Here is a 16,767-nt window from a genome sequence, read left to right on the forward strand (position 1 = left end):
GATCACTTCACCTGTATCCTCTGTGGTGTGTCTCAGTGATTATTTGTTTGAATGTTGAATCTTATCTGATTAATTCATTTAAAATAGAAGGCCATAATGAATTGAAACAATGAACCACTGCATGTTGTTTTATAGGTGACGGATTATACCTCAAAATCTAAATCTAAGTAATTGATATAGTTCTTGTTTAAATTTGGGATTTTAAACAGTGACATTTTCCTTGGAACCAGGAAGTTTGATTTATTTAATTACACTTTACTCTAAGAAGAAACACTGAGAGCTTACAGTAACGCAGATACTGGTTTTTCCATCACTTAGATTGGATTATGAAATACTTCAAAGTCATTATAAGCTTTGTTTCTATATGAACAAAGGATCAAGTGATTTTGTAATACGCAGTAAGAAGACATTCTAGTGACGAACCCACAGAGAATTATCAGCCTGCATTGTTTCATTGCTCCCAACCTTTTTGTTGCAACCCAGTGTGGGTGTCTGTGAGAGAGTTTAAGACGCTACTTCAAATAAGTAATGGGCAGAGGAGAACAGAAAGGACTTTGTATTTAGCATTTCCTTCTTAAAACTTGTTTGTCTAAGTATTTCCGTAGGATGTTTAAAGGAAAATCTCATTTACTTCTACATCTACCCTCCACTCCACCTCATTTGGGTAGTTGTTAAGGTATTCTTCTAAGAAATGGGACACTCCTTCAGGAAGCTCACTCATAACCTTTCTTCTCTGATTTCTCATTGTACTCGAATACAACATAGTGTACCTGAATGCACCATGTAAACAGTTAATGGTTGTTAGCAAAGAACATCCACTACCAACATGATGCATCCAAATTAGGCCTGTCACGATAACAAATTATCCTGGACGATAAATTGTCTCAGTAATTATTACTATAAAAGATTATTTTGTTTTGAGACTACTTTGAAGTAATGCATTGATAATGGCAAGACCAATAATGCAAGACCAATTGCATTATTATTCCAGTAATGCAAGACCAATAAACTTTCATTTTGTGAAGAACACTTGGTACTGGAACTGGAAGACATTTTAAATATTAAAAATCAAACACAACAACCACAAGCAACAAATAAGATGGAAATAAGTACCACACACAACCAAACCACAAACAAAATGGATTATGATGCCTCTGAAAAAATATTAATCATCAAACTCCTGTTAGTTTATTAAACAATTAATTGATTTATCGTAACAGACTTAGTCTGGATGTGTCAAATACAACAGTGATTTTGTTTCTAACTATGTATATATTTTTTCTTATCAGAGTTTATGTAAAATATAGGTATGCATTTTATTTTTGCGTCTTACTGACCTTTAAGTTTTTTAGAAGACTCCAAAATAGTATTTACAATAGCGATTTATGTCAACCAAGAAAGTGTTTTTTTGTTGTTGTTGTTGTTGGGGATTTTTTTGTGTGTGTATTTTTCCCCCCTTTTATTTCAGTACATTCGTGAGTAAATTTGTAATCTTTTAAAAAAAATGTTAGAAAAGTTCTTTCCCTTCACCCACCCGCACAACCCCAGGTAACAGGATGTTTAAGAATCAAATGGGACTTAGTCAAAGTATTGTGTATTATTCCTTTTTTTTTTTAAAAAAAACATTGTATTCGGATTATCTATTATCATTCTTTAATCTTACTTTCAAGCAAAGATCAACTTTGAAAAGCGAGGTCAGATTTACTTAAATAGCCGTGCAAATGCAACACTTAATTATTGGCTAGGATTGTCAAGTTAGTGTAACAACTCACTTGAAAGAGCTTAATATTCGCCTTGCAGCTTTATATACACAATGCTTGTGAACTTGTGTATATAAACGTCTGAAAGGTTGCTTTTAAGTGATGACCAATAATGTCAGTCAGTTTAGTGACGCGTCAGCTTGCTGCCCAGGACATCTGTCAGCAGAAATGACACATTCCTCACCCTCAGTGGCACCACATCCTTCCCTTCATGACACAAGGCAACTCCTTTTTTAAGATACGGTTTAGGATACAGCTGCTTTTGGACTGATTACAGCCTGGAGGACGACGAACAACAAGGGAAAGGCCTAACGCTCAGGCCTGTCGGGAGTCAGGAGGAGTGAAAACTGTTTAGAGAAGCAGACACTCTCCAGTTTTAACATTGAATGAACTTGAGCTTCATGTTTTCTTTGAAGAAGCTCCTGCTATTATTTAAAGTGTCTTCTTCCCATTGAGTAATGCTTCCTGTAAAAAGAACAGATTAACAAGTCGCTCTGGGAATGTTGCTGAATCTTTTGTGCACATAATACAGTTTATAGAAGACTCTTGGTACTGCACTGTTGATATGGCATGATCTTGACTTGAGCATAAATCAGGGCTGTCAGCTTCACACTAATATTTATTGTGCCCATTGCTTAGTCTGCACTGTTGTATTAAACACAACCTCCATCTACTATACTGACACAAAGAATACTTGTAATGTTTTTGGAAATGCTATGCCACAAAGTATAGTTCTGTACAGTGCAGCAAAATAATGTTGCTTTTTTTTTTTTTTTGCTTTTTCCTTATCATTATATATTGTGTCTAACCATACTTGTCAAGTCTCCCGTTTTGGCTGGGGAACTAGTTTTTTTTTTCTTTTTTGCCTCCCTTTCCCACCATCCTCCCTTATCATTATTTTCTCGTAAATATCCCGTTTTGTGCCCCCCGCTCTCGCGTTAGTATACCCTCCATACTCTGTTACATTAGTCCTCCCTCCTCTAACAGTAGCACCGGATGGCAACACTTCCCGTATTCTCAAGTCCAAAACTTGACAGGTATGTGTCTAACCTAACCATAAATGTGTCAGTTGTTCTGTTATTGTAAGCTGCAGTCCTTTGTAGCTACAAAAATCTGAATGATCCAGGAGGTAAAAAAAACTTTTGGTCAGTCCTATTGATTTGTTTTTATCAGGACTATACCACACACAGAAAAATAGGAAGCAGTTTAAATCAAAATCTTAGTATTAATGCATTGAATTTTTCAGCATTTAACATGGTAATGATGAATCAGAGCTGATTGAAGGGAAAACCAGCCACCATTTGGCCGGTCAGTGCAGCTCTAGTTGCACTATTGGTTTTCTGGAAAGTCACTTACTAGTAAAAAAACAAAAATGGAAACAAGAGATATGGAGCCCAATAATGAAAGTAAAATAATTGCTATCTTTTTAGACAACTAAAGGCTCTCTGTTACTAAATGAGTCAACCTTATAGTTTGGCCAAGTGAGAAAAACACCTTTTTCTAGACATGGTTTTTCACAATGACTAAAATTAATTGTTGTTGGCATTTACATGTGGACAGATGCATTTGTGATGGTTATATTTCCTGTCTTTTCCACATAGATAGTAATTTTTAGACTAAACTTTCATGAAACCTAAATAGATGAGCTTTGAGTGACAGATTTGGATCACCAGATGGGGCCCCCTAAAGAAATAAATTATGAAAACATTTATTCTTTCAGTAACTTTCCTACTTTGCCACTTCACTAATATCTGAAGCTTTACTTTATGTCCTCTGCTTCACTGAAATGTATCTCACGGCTTTGTTGAACAGGAATAGTTTTCCATCTTGAGTAATCCCAGGTGTTTTTTATCCGTTTTCAGCATTGTAGTTGTGTGAATGTATCAGGCTGTTTCTCCACAAAATCCACTACCATATCAGGACGAGCTCAGGAATCTTGCCAGCCAGCATGAAAACCGTTTGTCCAACCTCGCTTACTGCTCCCTTATAAAAAAATGAAAAGAACCATGGTTTGATCTTGGCTGCTGGAGGTTTTTGTTCTTCTTTTTTTTGCAGTGAGGGTAAAGGCCTACTAAGATATGAGAGTTGGTAAATCTACACATACCTCTCTGGTTGAGTCACAGCACCCTGCTACAGGTTGAGAGAAAAACTGATAATCAGCTGCAGAGCTGAGCTTTTTGTGTGCTAATGTGCCAGCTGCCAGGCAACGTCTCATGGCCTTTCTTTCCACGCTGAGCAGTTGTTGTTTTTTTTCCTTGTCTCAGATCAGACTTTCTGCGTCAGTGTGAGGACAGCGATGACCTTAACGATCAGTACTTATGACGCTTCAGAAATACCAGGCTGTAGCTGCCGTCAGCTTTAAGATGTTCTATCTCGGTTTGTCCAGCCTTTGTGTCAGTGTGTCCTCTGAGATATTCCAGCAGCAGAAATTGTGAGTCCAGTGTGCTGTGCTCTCTTCACTGCACATCCTCTTGTGTTATTTCAGGTGTCTGCCTTCAAACAAACACGACGCTGTTTGTTTTTTCACTATTCCACAGGTTTGGAGTGCAGCTTTTTGAAGCATTTTGCTGCCTTTGATTCTGGTCCTTAGAAGCTCGCACGCCTGCTGCTTATTTTGGGAAACAGCATATTTTGTAGGACGTTGCTGTTCATCCATAACATTTAAACGTAATTAAAATCACAAGTGAATAGGTTTGTTCACACAGTCATTAAAAAAAACATGACACGCCATCATTCTCCTACCACTTCCTGTTGTCGTCTTTCTTTTCCGCCAGTAATAACATCCAGTTGTTGATCACATGACTTGTGTGATGCGAAAAATGTGTTTCTGTGCACCCGAAAAACCACCTTATCCTAGCAACAAAACATTTTATTGAAAAACATGGGATTTTTTTTTTTATTACCGTGTTTCTGTGAAGCAAATTTATTTTCGTAATTCCAGTTTGCGCTATTATCTGGTCAATAGAAACAAAGCTACTGTAACTTTTATTGTTGTCACAATAGGACCGCTAAACATTGTGATAAAACTTGTGTCGCCCACCCTTACATCCCACATATACTCAATTTCTCTTACTTTGTACTGATGTATTTCAAATCATTGAGTCCCAATGTTGTTGGTTTATGTTTAGGTGCATTTTTATGTTTTTGTTCCAGGTTGAGGAAGGCAGCAAGGCAGCAGCTGTGGGTCTCCAGGTGGGAGACGAGCTCGTCAACATCAACGAGGTTCCCCTGAGTGGCTACAGACAGGAGGCAATCTGCCTTGTCAAAGGCTCCCACAAGACCCTCAGTCTAGTAGTGAAAAGGTAGGTGCTCAGTCTCCTCCTGGATTTGCTGCCATCACCACCTAATAAGCATAAAAGTTCACCATGGCAACAGCTCCAAACACACCTAGGCGACAGAGAAGCAGAGATCCTGAACCCAGCAGCGGCGCGTCTGTAATTCAGTCCGTTCATTCTGGGATCCGCTTCACAGAGCTCGTGTTAGCTGGATGTTCCTGTTTAGCCAGGCTTGCTCTTAACTCTGCTTCCTGGTTTGTGGCAGAGTGTAAAAGAAGGAAGAGAGGGTGACATCATGTATGTTAGATCCCACACAGGCAGGTGTTGGGACATACAAGGGCAAGTTATTTTATTATGTGACTCTGAGATTTTTTTTCTTTTCTTTTTAAGTTCAGCACACCCTGTCAGTTGGTTTTGTGCTCTGTTTGATCAGGCAATACAGGTTTGTATAGTTTTGTCTGACATCAGTACCTTAACTAAACGCCTCGCTTGTTTTGCCCAGAAATATTCTAAACCTATACAGAATAGCAAGCCACTATTGTCACTAGAAAACACTTCTTATAGTGTGTTGATCCTTGTGTAATTCTTTAGGTTTGTTATGTGGGTTAAACTGATGAATCATTTGTCAACAGAGCAGCCGTCTTACTATTGGCCTTGTGTGTGTGTGTGAAACACTGGTGGCATTGTCCGTCATTGCCATCCGCATTTCTTTTTGCATTCTATCATATCATAGGGTAATCTCTGAACAGATTCGCTAGTACAAAGAAGTTCACTCACCATTTGTCTCTGCAAGGACAAGGCTTGGATTCTCACTTATTGTTTTAGTCTCAAGAGATACGCTGTTTGTAGGATCTGGAAGCAAGTATGAGGTATTGTCTATTTCCATCTCTGGTCCTTTTTGTTTTAAGAAACACGGTCTAAATTTAACTAAAGAAGGCTTTTAGATTTGCCAGATTGTCTGTAATATGACATTTTAGTCTTAGAAAGTATTTCTAAACCATTTTTAGTTGAGATACACTGATCTTGCTGTCTCTTGCCAATATCAGTTTTGGTTTTTTTTTGTTTTGTTTTTTTTATTGTTTCACCTGCCAATTCTGTCAGATTCTAGTTTTTGATTCTAAAGACTATCACTAACCTTTCATATGATTTTAGTGTATCTAAGTACAGGTGATCAGCTGAGGTGTTTTTCAGACTGAGTACTCTGGCAGTTCTTAGCTTTGATATATCGAATCCAAAGGGGAAATAAATCAACTTTTTCGGTGTTTGACCTTCAAATCAGAGCAGATAAAGAGAAAATTGTTTGATTTTAACTACTAAACAACTGAGTCATATGTATTTGTAGGCAAGAAGATTAGATCATTCTGATTTGGTAATGATAATAATAATACAATGTAATTCTAAAACCCTTCTAAATTTGAAAGAAATCTCAAAGTGCCGCATTAAAGATAAAATGAGTAAAATGATTTCTATTCAATAAGAATAGAAATGTTCCTTGAAACAGTCTTCAGTCTTCAGTGGCTCTACGGCGAGGGTGTTTCAGAGCCATGGGACAGCAACAGCAAATGCTCAGTCATCCGACATGTGAACTTTAGTCCCGGTTGGCAGAGATGGTGAGTGTTTGAGTAACAGATCCCGATGAGAAGGATATTATGGTTGTCTAAAGCAGCAGAGGTCCAGGAGGATAAGGAGTGATGGAGAGCCCTGCTAGAAGGTTGTTGGTGACTCTGATCAGAGTTGTTTCTGTACAAAGAGAAGACTGGAAATCAGACTGAAATTTTAGAAATGGATTGACTTGCTTGAGTTGGTCCTTAACAACTTTTCCAGAACCCTTTACAGAAAGGATTGGAAATGGGATTTGTCACATCAGACAGAAATTTGAGATTGTTAGCTCCATGGAGATAAAAAAGCCATACAGAAAGTTAACAGATTTAATCTGTTTCAATTACCTGCATTTCTGCTGACAGAGATCACAGCTGCATGTCTTGGAATGAAAACATAGATTTTGCAAACAGATAGACAATCTATGTGAAACCGAGTAGCTGCCCGTACTGGCGGACCTTTAGATAAGTCTCACTATTTTGGAGGCTAAAATATTCAAGTAGATTACAGAAAAATAAAGATATTTTAAAGAAAGGTATTGGTATTTAGTATTTTGTACTGACTGTGATGGGTTATGCTCCATGAAACACTTCTAAAGTGGCATTAATCCCCTTTCCTTGGAGGAATGTTATGTAATCCCACATCAGCTTTTGAAAGGTATGGCTACTAAAGTTTTAACTCAGGATGGTTTGAATAAATGTTCTGTCTGGCTCTATCATGGGTCTCAGTCAAGGAATTATTTTTACTCTCGGTGTTACCAAGAAATCTTGGTTAATGACTTTCTAGACAGTAGAGGAATCTCAGTTTTCACATGATTTTTGCCTGACACATTTTTCTTTTGAACCTGTGGGAGGAAGTGGATTACCTTCACAATACATTAAGCTGCTGGAGAGCAGAAGGCACGAGTGGGGGATTCTGGATATTTTTACTTTAACATGCTTGTAATTTGTAATGGAGTGAGACATTACCTTTCAAGGACAAGTCTTGTTCGTATTGTGTTTAGCAGTGTTTGAATCCCACAGGACTCTCCGTTTGCTCGGATTGTCTGTGTTGAGGAATTCCTTTGTTCGGCTCGTCTCAAATAGCATCTCGAGTCAGTCATTTCCCAAGGCCATAATAACAAGTCTGGGTCACATTTAGAATACTGCGAAGTGATAGTGCGTCATTACTGAACCTCAAAGCTTCACTTCAAGTCCAATTTCTCCTACTTGTCATTCAGCTGCGATCTCCTTGCTTGCTTGTTGATGTCTGGAAATGTTCTATCCTCTGACTTTGACATCGCTACCTGTAGTTTTCTTGGAGCCCAGGGGCCTCATGCATAAAAGAGTGCGCAGTTTTCACACTAAAACTTGGCGTACGGAAAAATTTATAAAAGTGCGGCGCACAAATCGGATGCATAAAGCCGTGTGCACACAAGTGGCTGTGCATCTTTCCTTTATTAATCCTAATTTGCGGGAAATAGAGCGCAGCTGGTGGTCCGCCCTGTCGCCACCCATAAACACATATGTAAATTAGTATAAATACCTGGAAGTCTGCCACCACGTGAAGCAATAACCATGGCGACGTCCTTGTTCGAAGCAGTATAAGTATTTATAATAATAATACTTATGTATTTTATTTGAAAGGTGCTTTGAGGTATGTGGTATTGTAGGAAAATTATACTGTTTTGAAAAGAGGTAAAAGATGTAACTGAGAAAATAATTTCCAAGCAAATAATTTTTCAGCCAAAGCTGTTTGTGTTTGGATTGTACCTTGAAAAACATAATTATACTAAAAACGAACAAACTTTTATAAACTTAAGTTTGCTCAATGCAAAAAGATGTATATCATTGTTTTGGAAAAAGACTCATGGACCGACTATAAACCAATGGCTGCAGCAGATGTTATCTGCCCTCCCTCTGGAAAAGATTACGTATGTATTAAAGGGCAAACAGGATCTGTTTGAGTTCATCTGGAATCCCTTCATTATGTATGTCAAGGATCTGAACATCTCGGAAGACGGTACAAGTGACTGAAGAACATGTTAATTGCATTTCCCAAAGACAATTCTATTAGAGGACATACACTGTTGATTTTAATATCTCAATATAAAGATGATAGGTGGAATATGTGCTGGGTTGCATTAGAACCAGGATTGTGAGAGGCATTTGGTGTTTTTTTGTTTGTATTTTATTTTGACCTGAACAGCACTACTACTACTACTGCTGCTGCTGCTGCTGTCACACTTTGCAAACTGTTCAAGCTGTTTGTCTAAACTGCTAAAATTCCAATAAAGATATTTTGGAGAGAAAAAAGTGCTTTGAGGACACATAATGTCACCTCACAAAAATAAAAATACATTTTAAAGAAAAAAAAATCCAAAGAAAAAAAATAAAGAGATCCTGCAAGTGCCTGTTTGAACAGTAGAGCGTTCAGCCTGGATTTAAAGACAGAGTCCTTTGAGTGGGAATGTGGGCGTTTATTCTAAATAGTAGAATCATGTACATGAGTTGTACATTTACAGAATAAAGATGTTTCATGTCCATAAGGGGCATTCACAAAGCGGTCGACTCGACTGAAGGATGACTGCAGCTGGACCGGTACCAGTACCGCACGGCTCTATAAGTTCTGCTTGGAGCTCCAGGATGATAAGTCTGAGCAATCTAAACGCTCATAAACCATCATCAACATTTCCCAGCAGATCAATAGGATCTCTAATCAATCGCTCCCTCTGAATCCTTCCATTGGCGATGTTCTCCATCAGAGCCAAAGCGCTCCACAATTACGCGCCTCACCTTTGCGCAGCTACTTATATACGTGTGATTGCATACACACCTTGATCACCTTAAAAAAAATCAAACCTGTTGATTATTTTTAATCAGCAGGTTTGAGTTCATCTGCTGATCCAGTTTTAGTGAGAATGAAATGACCCCATAGATGCATCTAAATAACTAAATGTGGTCAGATCTCAGTGTATGTAGGTGAGTTTTGACGCTTTGTAGTTTGATATTGTCCACAGAAAAGGTTTGCGTGGCTGCCACACATTTTCACGCCAGCGAAAAAGTGTGCGTATATTCACGCAAACTTTGATGCAAAGTTAATTTTTTATACATGCCGACTTTGTGCGTAAAATATGGCACCGCACATTTTATGTGCTCACGCACGCTTTATGCATGAGGCCCCTGATGTTTTTCTTTGCTCTCCACCTCTGCCTGTGCACGTCAAATGTTATTTGTTAAACATCTTCCCATTCAGCTGAAGGATAATGTTGGATTGTTGGAATGGTTATCGGAAAGTTGTCAGAACCTGCCCCTGTTTACAGGTGTGGTTTCTCTGCACAAAGGATAAGGGCGGAGCTCGGTTTCCACACTTGTCCTTTTTGCACATGGTGACTCATGTGCGGTGGTTGGTGCAATGTCATTTTTGCGAGGGGAGGGGCAGAAACTTGTCACACGTCACATGGAGATCACATAGGTGTGGTTATATGTGGGAATGCATCTCACTCTCCCGAACGCCTTTTCAAAACTGCTTTGATCTTTTTGCTGTGTGAAGTTAAGTATCATTTTGTAGGGCTTGCAAACGTAATGACACCTCTTGAACCTTTACACATTTCACATTTACCTTTACAGTCACAAACGTTGAGCTATTTTATCAGGATTTTTTATGTGATCAACACAAGCCAGAGTGTAGCTGTGAAGTGGAAGCAAGGTCAATTCTAAAGTGTTAGAAAAAAAATACAACCTGTGGAGCATTCATGTTTAGACAAAATGAGCCAGAAAGAGAGCTTTAACTAACTATATTCAAACTAATATTCAAAACTGAAGCTGTTTTGATTGTTTCATTTACATTCCACTTTACAATTATGTACCACTACACTTTATCATATTAATCCCATTTGAAGTTTTTGCTTGTAAATTAAGAAATTCAAGAAATTTTAATATTTCTGCAAGGTAATGTGGATATACAACTTTTAAATCAATTTGATTGAAGGTATTTAGCATAAACATGAAATATGAATAGCTTGATTGTACTGCACAATTTGTTTAAAGCGTATTGTCAGAATACACTTGAATTATCCTGTTGGATTTGGAGTGAGTTGTTGACTGTTGATCTGCCTAATAGTTTTAGCTATTCATAGTTAAAACCTTGCGGAGCTAGTATCAGTAATTTAACGACGGCTAAACCTGATAGTTAATTTTTACTTCAGTAGACCGTATAAAACAGTGACATTACCTTTTTCTATGGTCGCTAAAATCAGACAGTTTATATTTTGTGGCGATGCTACACACCCATACCCTCATTAGACATTTACTGCTGCATGAATGATTAAACTTCTCACACCTGTGGCATTGTGTTTCCCCCCTTCTGGAATCAGCATAAAAGTATCAGAGTGACTTCTAGGTTTCACCTTTTTTTTTTTTTTTTGCTGCTGGCACAATTATCTGCTGCTGCAAAGGTCAGTTTTAATGTTGTTGTCCTTGTAGCAACAAAATAAACATTCATACACACCGAGTGGCTGTTTTAGATTAACAAAAGCTTCAGCATTTCAGAGCAAAATCCAGTTATAGCAGGAACAGATTACAGGGGTATGTTACAGTGTAAGCATTCAGTAGGGGTTCTGGGTAGTGGCTTACATTTAGCAAGCCTTATTTTTCTAATTAAGCTTACGCAGTATGTTTTGGAATGCAGATAACTAAATTCCTTTAAGTGGCTTTCTTAAAATTGTTAGTATCTCAACATAACAAATTATACTTTAGAGACTAAAGCTTTTGTTTTTGTAGTTTTTAGTCATGCCTTTATTTCTCCACCATGCCTTCAGGCCCTTTAGGGAAATGTTGACAGTGACAGTCTACTAATATTGGCTGCTTTCAACTTGGCAATGTACTGTTTTACTTTGTACATGAACCCATATGGAGTCTTTAGGGTAGAATTACAAATTATACAGATTTTTTTCCTCATGAATTTTCACAGAATCCAATAGATTTGTGAGCGATTTATCAAAGTTGTGGGAAATTTTTGTTCACTGGTTTTTATCATTCTTTGATTGACCAATGCTGATTTTGGTCAATTCTGATTCCTCTTTTAACCACTGTATAATGATATATATATATTTCCCTATCCTGCTATTTTGATCTGGCATTAGTTATTTATGTTGGCAGAAGAGACAACTTCAAACAACTCTTGACTGTAGCATCTTGCATTACCAATTTACCCTCTTTGGATCACCAAAACAACAGTCCCCATGTATATTCTCCCTCTCTTTCATAATCATCTCCCTGATAATGAAATGGCTGACTAGTTTGAAGCTTACCCTTTGTTACAGCTTTGACCTGGAAGAGTGTTGTAACGGTGAGTTTGGGAATGGTGCGCAGATTAGAAAAAGATTGGATTTTGAAATGCTGCGTGTTATGAGGTGTGAGTATGTGAATGTTGGACACAGTGTTATTGGAATGTGTAAAATGCTGTTTCAGAAACTGTAATGTTTGGACTAGTTATGTCTAGTAATTATGTAGGTGATAAAATCTGTGTTGTTGCAGAGTTGTCTTTGATTTATTTTTTGCCATCTTCAGCCATGTTTTTGACTCATGCTTCATGTGTAACATTAGAAATGTTCTGTCATCAGGTAGCGCCCATAAGAGAGTTGTAATGGGGAACATAGCCCTCCGGGATCCAGAATCAGAGCCAAGTCCTGGCTGACATCGCATATAAATATTTCACACCTTTTTGCCATTTTGACAGTTTTGTTAGGATTGCTCACACTAATTATTTTTATTTTAGGTGCTCTAAATAATTACTTTTTGATGATTTTATGCCTGTTGTCAGACACACAGAAGAATCCAGCCACCTATGCTGTTACATAGGTGGCATTTAACACATATGCAATGATACAGTTGGACGCGTCGTTCTCAGTCTGAAGGTTTCCAGGTGTTTCTGGGCCATGGGTCAGCGCAGACAGCTCGTGACTTGGCAGCTGGTATGCCACTCAGCCCAGGAATGTGCCGGTCATTGCATGGTGCTCACAGTTCACCTCTCTCACCTACACCATGACTGGTCTGATTGTGGGGTTAGCTGAAGAAAGGCCTTTGTGAGCCTCCCTAGGGAGCAAACAGGACCCAGCAGCTCACCTGCAAAGTGCAGGTTTGGCAGTTTGAACCTTAGCGGGGTTTTTTTCCTGCCGTCCAATACTGTACATGATGCTGCACTTTCCTCCGTCACCGCCATGCTTTTCAACCTGGTTGATAATTACCAGCTGTCTATCATTTTTCTTGACAGCATTCCCCCTTTCAGCTGAAACTAATAGGTTTAGGAGTGAAAATATGTGAAGGTTTAGAGTCTGACTTTCCGTAACATCTCAGGGGACACAGCACAAGCAGTGTTTCTAGATGGATTGCCTTTAGTTATTTTCTTTCTTCACAGTATTGAAACATAATGCTATTGAGGTTCTTGAAGAAAAATGCTTCCCCTGCAATAAGTTTTTGTGAACTTTAGTGCCTTTTCTGTCAGCTTTAGGTTGCAGTATTTCTACACTAATCTGCATCCCATTTTTTATTTTTTATTTTTGTCCATTAGAAAACGAAAACTGTGAACTGGAATGTTTTCCACTTTAAGAAGACAAGATATAAACATGGGAATATTTTTAATTTCTTAGAAAAACATTTGTGTTTTGTAATTTCTTATATAGTTATAAAGGAATATAAATTAAGAATTCTGAATAGATATTTACCTATTCAGCAGGAGCACTTCAGGAGTATTTTCTTGTTATCGGTCAGGTTTAATTTGCACAAAAAATGCAAACAAATCTGTAAACAATGATCCTAGCATTTTTATTTGAAACTGAAAAGCTACAATTATTCCTTCTGCTCCTGGAATTATGTTGCACTGATTAAGGAGATGTAGAAAATGGAAGGTTATCTATAATCTTATAGAATGTTAATCAATTTTGAACTTAAGGAAAAAAAATATTTTGAATAAATAATCTGATATTAACAAGGTAATTGCTCATACTATCTTCAAGAATAGTCATCCTGCAATCAGCTGCTAAAAAGAGTCTCCATTTTTAGCTTACCAGCTGTATTTTTAAATGGTATAGACATTCTTTATTTTTCAAATCCTGACTGTTTTTAATGACCAAAAATATCCAAACGACTTTTTTTCTTTGAGGGAGTGAAAAGTGTCGTAGCCTTCTTTCATCCTGCTGACCAGCAGTATGCAGCAACAGGCAGCAACTGTTGCTCTGTTCAGAAAATTTCAAACAGTTAAAAATGTGTACAATTTTATTGTGGTTACCACACCGTAATTAGTTTACTTGAAACCGTGTTCTTAGATTACAAAGTTGAATTTGATCATATCTACAATTACCAGTCAATACTTTTTGATATTGATCTGTGTTCACCAAGCAGAGGTAACAACCCCCGATGGTCAGCAGCTCTGCTCTTTACCGGATAATTTCAGGAAACCAAGCGCTCTCACACACTATTGATAAAGCTGTTGCCATGGTAATTGTTGAAATGCATGTGTGCCTCACAACAGGGGTGATGGCAAGACAAGAGTCCGGCATTTCATCCCCCCATTAGCATATTAGCCCCTTAGAACCAATGAGACAACGCAAGGAAGGGGGAATACTCACTGGGGACTGGCTATGACAATGGCCCTCCTCCCTTTTGGTGCACTTTTCTACCCCCTCTCTGGGGAAAGAAAGCCCCTGAAGAAAACCTCCCCTAAGTTGTATCTACTTCTGCTACGAAAACTTGGTTTTACTTTCAGTGATGCCCATTTCAGGTTAAAATGTCTAAGTTGTCAGACAATGTGATTTTGTAGGTAATGTTGGTGCTCAGACGTTAGTCCTTTTTGTCTTGGTTTGTCTCTGAAGTATTGGGGCCATTATGCCTGACCAGCACATGGATGCAGCTGGTCCCACTTTACAGCTCAAACTAAATTCCACTTTGATATTGGTGGACTGCTTTTAGGACTTACATTTGTTGTGGTTGTTGTTGTTGTTTCTGTATTCCTTCATCCACATGTTTGGTGAGTCTGACTTCATCATTTATTTATTCATTTATTTTTACATTTTTACATTAAATAGTTTAAATCTACTTCTCAATGCTGATGTTTTAGGTTGCCTGTTTATACACCAATGAATAATTGTGGATAAGGGGACCTTCTTTGGTTTCCTTTGACCCTAATACTTTGTTATTGTTGTGAAAACCTTTTGTTTTACCTCTCAGTCTGAGGTCATCAGTCATTTAGGTTAAGTCGTGATCAGTAAGAATTAACATTTTAAAACAAAAAAACAAATTGAACTTTAAAGGTTTGCATATAAAACAAATGATGAGGTTTTTGACCTTTTTTTTTGTATTATGCGAATTTTTCTTTCTTGACTGCTCAGTAGAGCGTACGCTCGGTGTTCAGTTGGACTTCAAACTGGTCACTCAGAAAGCGATCTCTTCCCCTGCCCCCACTGCAGCCATCTGATTCACTTTCCTGACATATCTGTGCTTGCCCAGCTGTAGCCCTGACGATAGGCCTAATAAAACCAGGTTCATTTGCATACCAATGGCATGCGCCATGTGTGGTTAGCTGCCCCAGAAACAGGCCTGCAACGACACAAGGACGACTTGGGCTCCGTGTTGGCTTGTCTTTGTCTTCTAAATAGGCCTTATCTCTAATCCTCAATTCATTTTATGGAATTGACCCACTTTACCGAGGCTTTACCAAATCTGTCTGTCTGAAAAAAGATCATTGGGTGTCAAAACTGTATTAATTTGATCCAAAAGCAAGAGTCATGTTTCCAAGAGAAACAAGCTGTTGGTTTGGACATTTCCTCATTACTTCAGTGAAGCAGCAGGTCCTGTTAACCTCACTTTTATGAGCAAATCTCCTCTTCAGTGAAAATCAAGGCAAGAAAACCTATATAAAACTGTAATGTTTTATATATATTCAACAGATTTATTGGCTGAATATTCTTCAGATAACTCCATTATAGAAATTGGAGCCTGATGCCCAGTAATCCCAGCAAAAAAGCTAAAGAACTCAAATGTTTTTGAAACTGATTATTACAATTTTGGTTATTAGTTCATCATTTGTCCACCACAAACTACCGCCACGTCCTCTGTGGCTGCCAAACTGTGTCAGTTTTGAGCTCGAGTGGGGGCAGAAAAGATGTCTGGCATGCAGACGACAGCTTGAACAAAGCGGTGAAGTGGCTGATCTGATTGTGAGAGAGATTCTCTACTCTAAGCCCCCCTGACTCATGCTGGGCCTGTGTTCCCCCAGGGACCATATGGCCGTCTGATTATAGCTCACCTCAGCTTCACCCTCCTCTGACGATGAGAGATGGTTGCTGCAGTTTTGCTGTTGCCTGTAAATTATCATGTCCGTCTTACCTGGACTTTCTCATTTGCTCCAGCGTAATTAACTGAACACCGAAGTGTTTTTACCAGAAGGGGGGGCTGTTACATAGAGAATGAGTTAATTACTATTCAGAATTACTGCATGTTCCTTTGAATTAGAATCATTTGTACTTAAGTAGGATATGTTTTTAACCTCTGTTTTGTTGAGTTCGAAACTTCTTTCTGCCAAGTTCATACAGGTTTTCTGTGCGATCTAGAAAAGCATGATATTTGGTCCAAATGGTTTAAGTTTTGGATAGATATGGAAGCCCAAAAGAAGGAAAAATGTTTGTCTTTTGATGCAATTTTCTCTTTTTCTCAAAGAGAAACAGCAAATATTTTTCACCAAAGCAAGTGGTTCAAATTCCCTGTATGTGTTAAGAGGACAGTTCATATAAATCATTGTATGACCTCAGCTAATTCTGTAAATTTAGGGTGTTCTATGAAAATGTAGAAAAGAATATGTAAGCAGCTATGTGGAATACATAAAGTTGAATATTATAAATGTATTTATTCCAGTTTTATTTAAAATATGATTTTGATAAGATTGCTTAAATAAAATACTAAGCTTTAAAATGGGCATCTCAAAATCCAGTTTATATTAGAAAACTAGTACATATGAATAAGCAAAGCTTTTAAGTATCTGCAGTCAGACTGCCTTATGTCACTGGAGGTGAAAATTCTTAAAGAGATAGTTTTTCTGTTGTTTTTTTATTAACTTGACTTCTGTTTAGTGGCTATGAGCTGTTAGTATCTTGCACATAG

At 38.0% G+C, this 16,767-nt stretch overlaps 1 protein-coding gene across 3 annotated transcripts in view; it reads left to right on the forward strand.

Moving 5' to 3' along the window:
* shroom2 (shroom family member 2) overlaps window positions 1-16,767 on the forward strand; it is a 47,252-nt gene that overhangs the window by 9,885 nt on the left and 20,600 nt on the right. For all 3 annotated transcript variants that reach the window (XM_023339366.1, XM_023339367.1, XM_023339368.1), the window contains exon 3: window positions 4,914-5,062. In XM_023339366.1, coding sequence (XP_023195134.1) covers window positions 4,914-5,062 — 149 coding nt within the window. The remainder of the gene's footprint in view (window positions 1-4,913; window positions 5,063-16,767) is intronic.

The sequence above is a fragment of the Xiphophorus maculatus genome, chromosome 9 (genome assembly GCF_002775205.1).
Source record: "Xiphophorus maculatus strain JP 163 A chromosome 9, X_maculatus-5.0-male, whole genome shotgun sequence".
Taxonomy (NCBI): domain Eukaryota; kingdom Metazoa; phylum Chordata; class Actinopteri; order Cyprinodontiformes; family Poeciliidae; genus Xiphophorus; species Xiphophorus maculatus.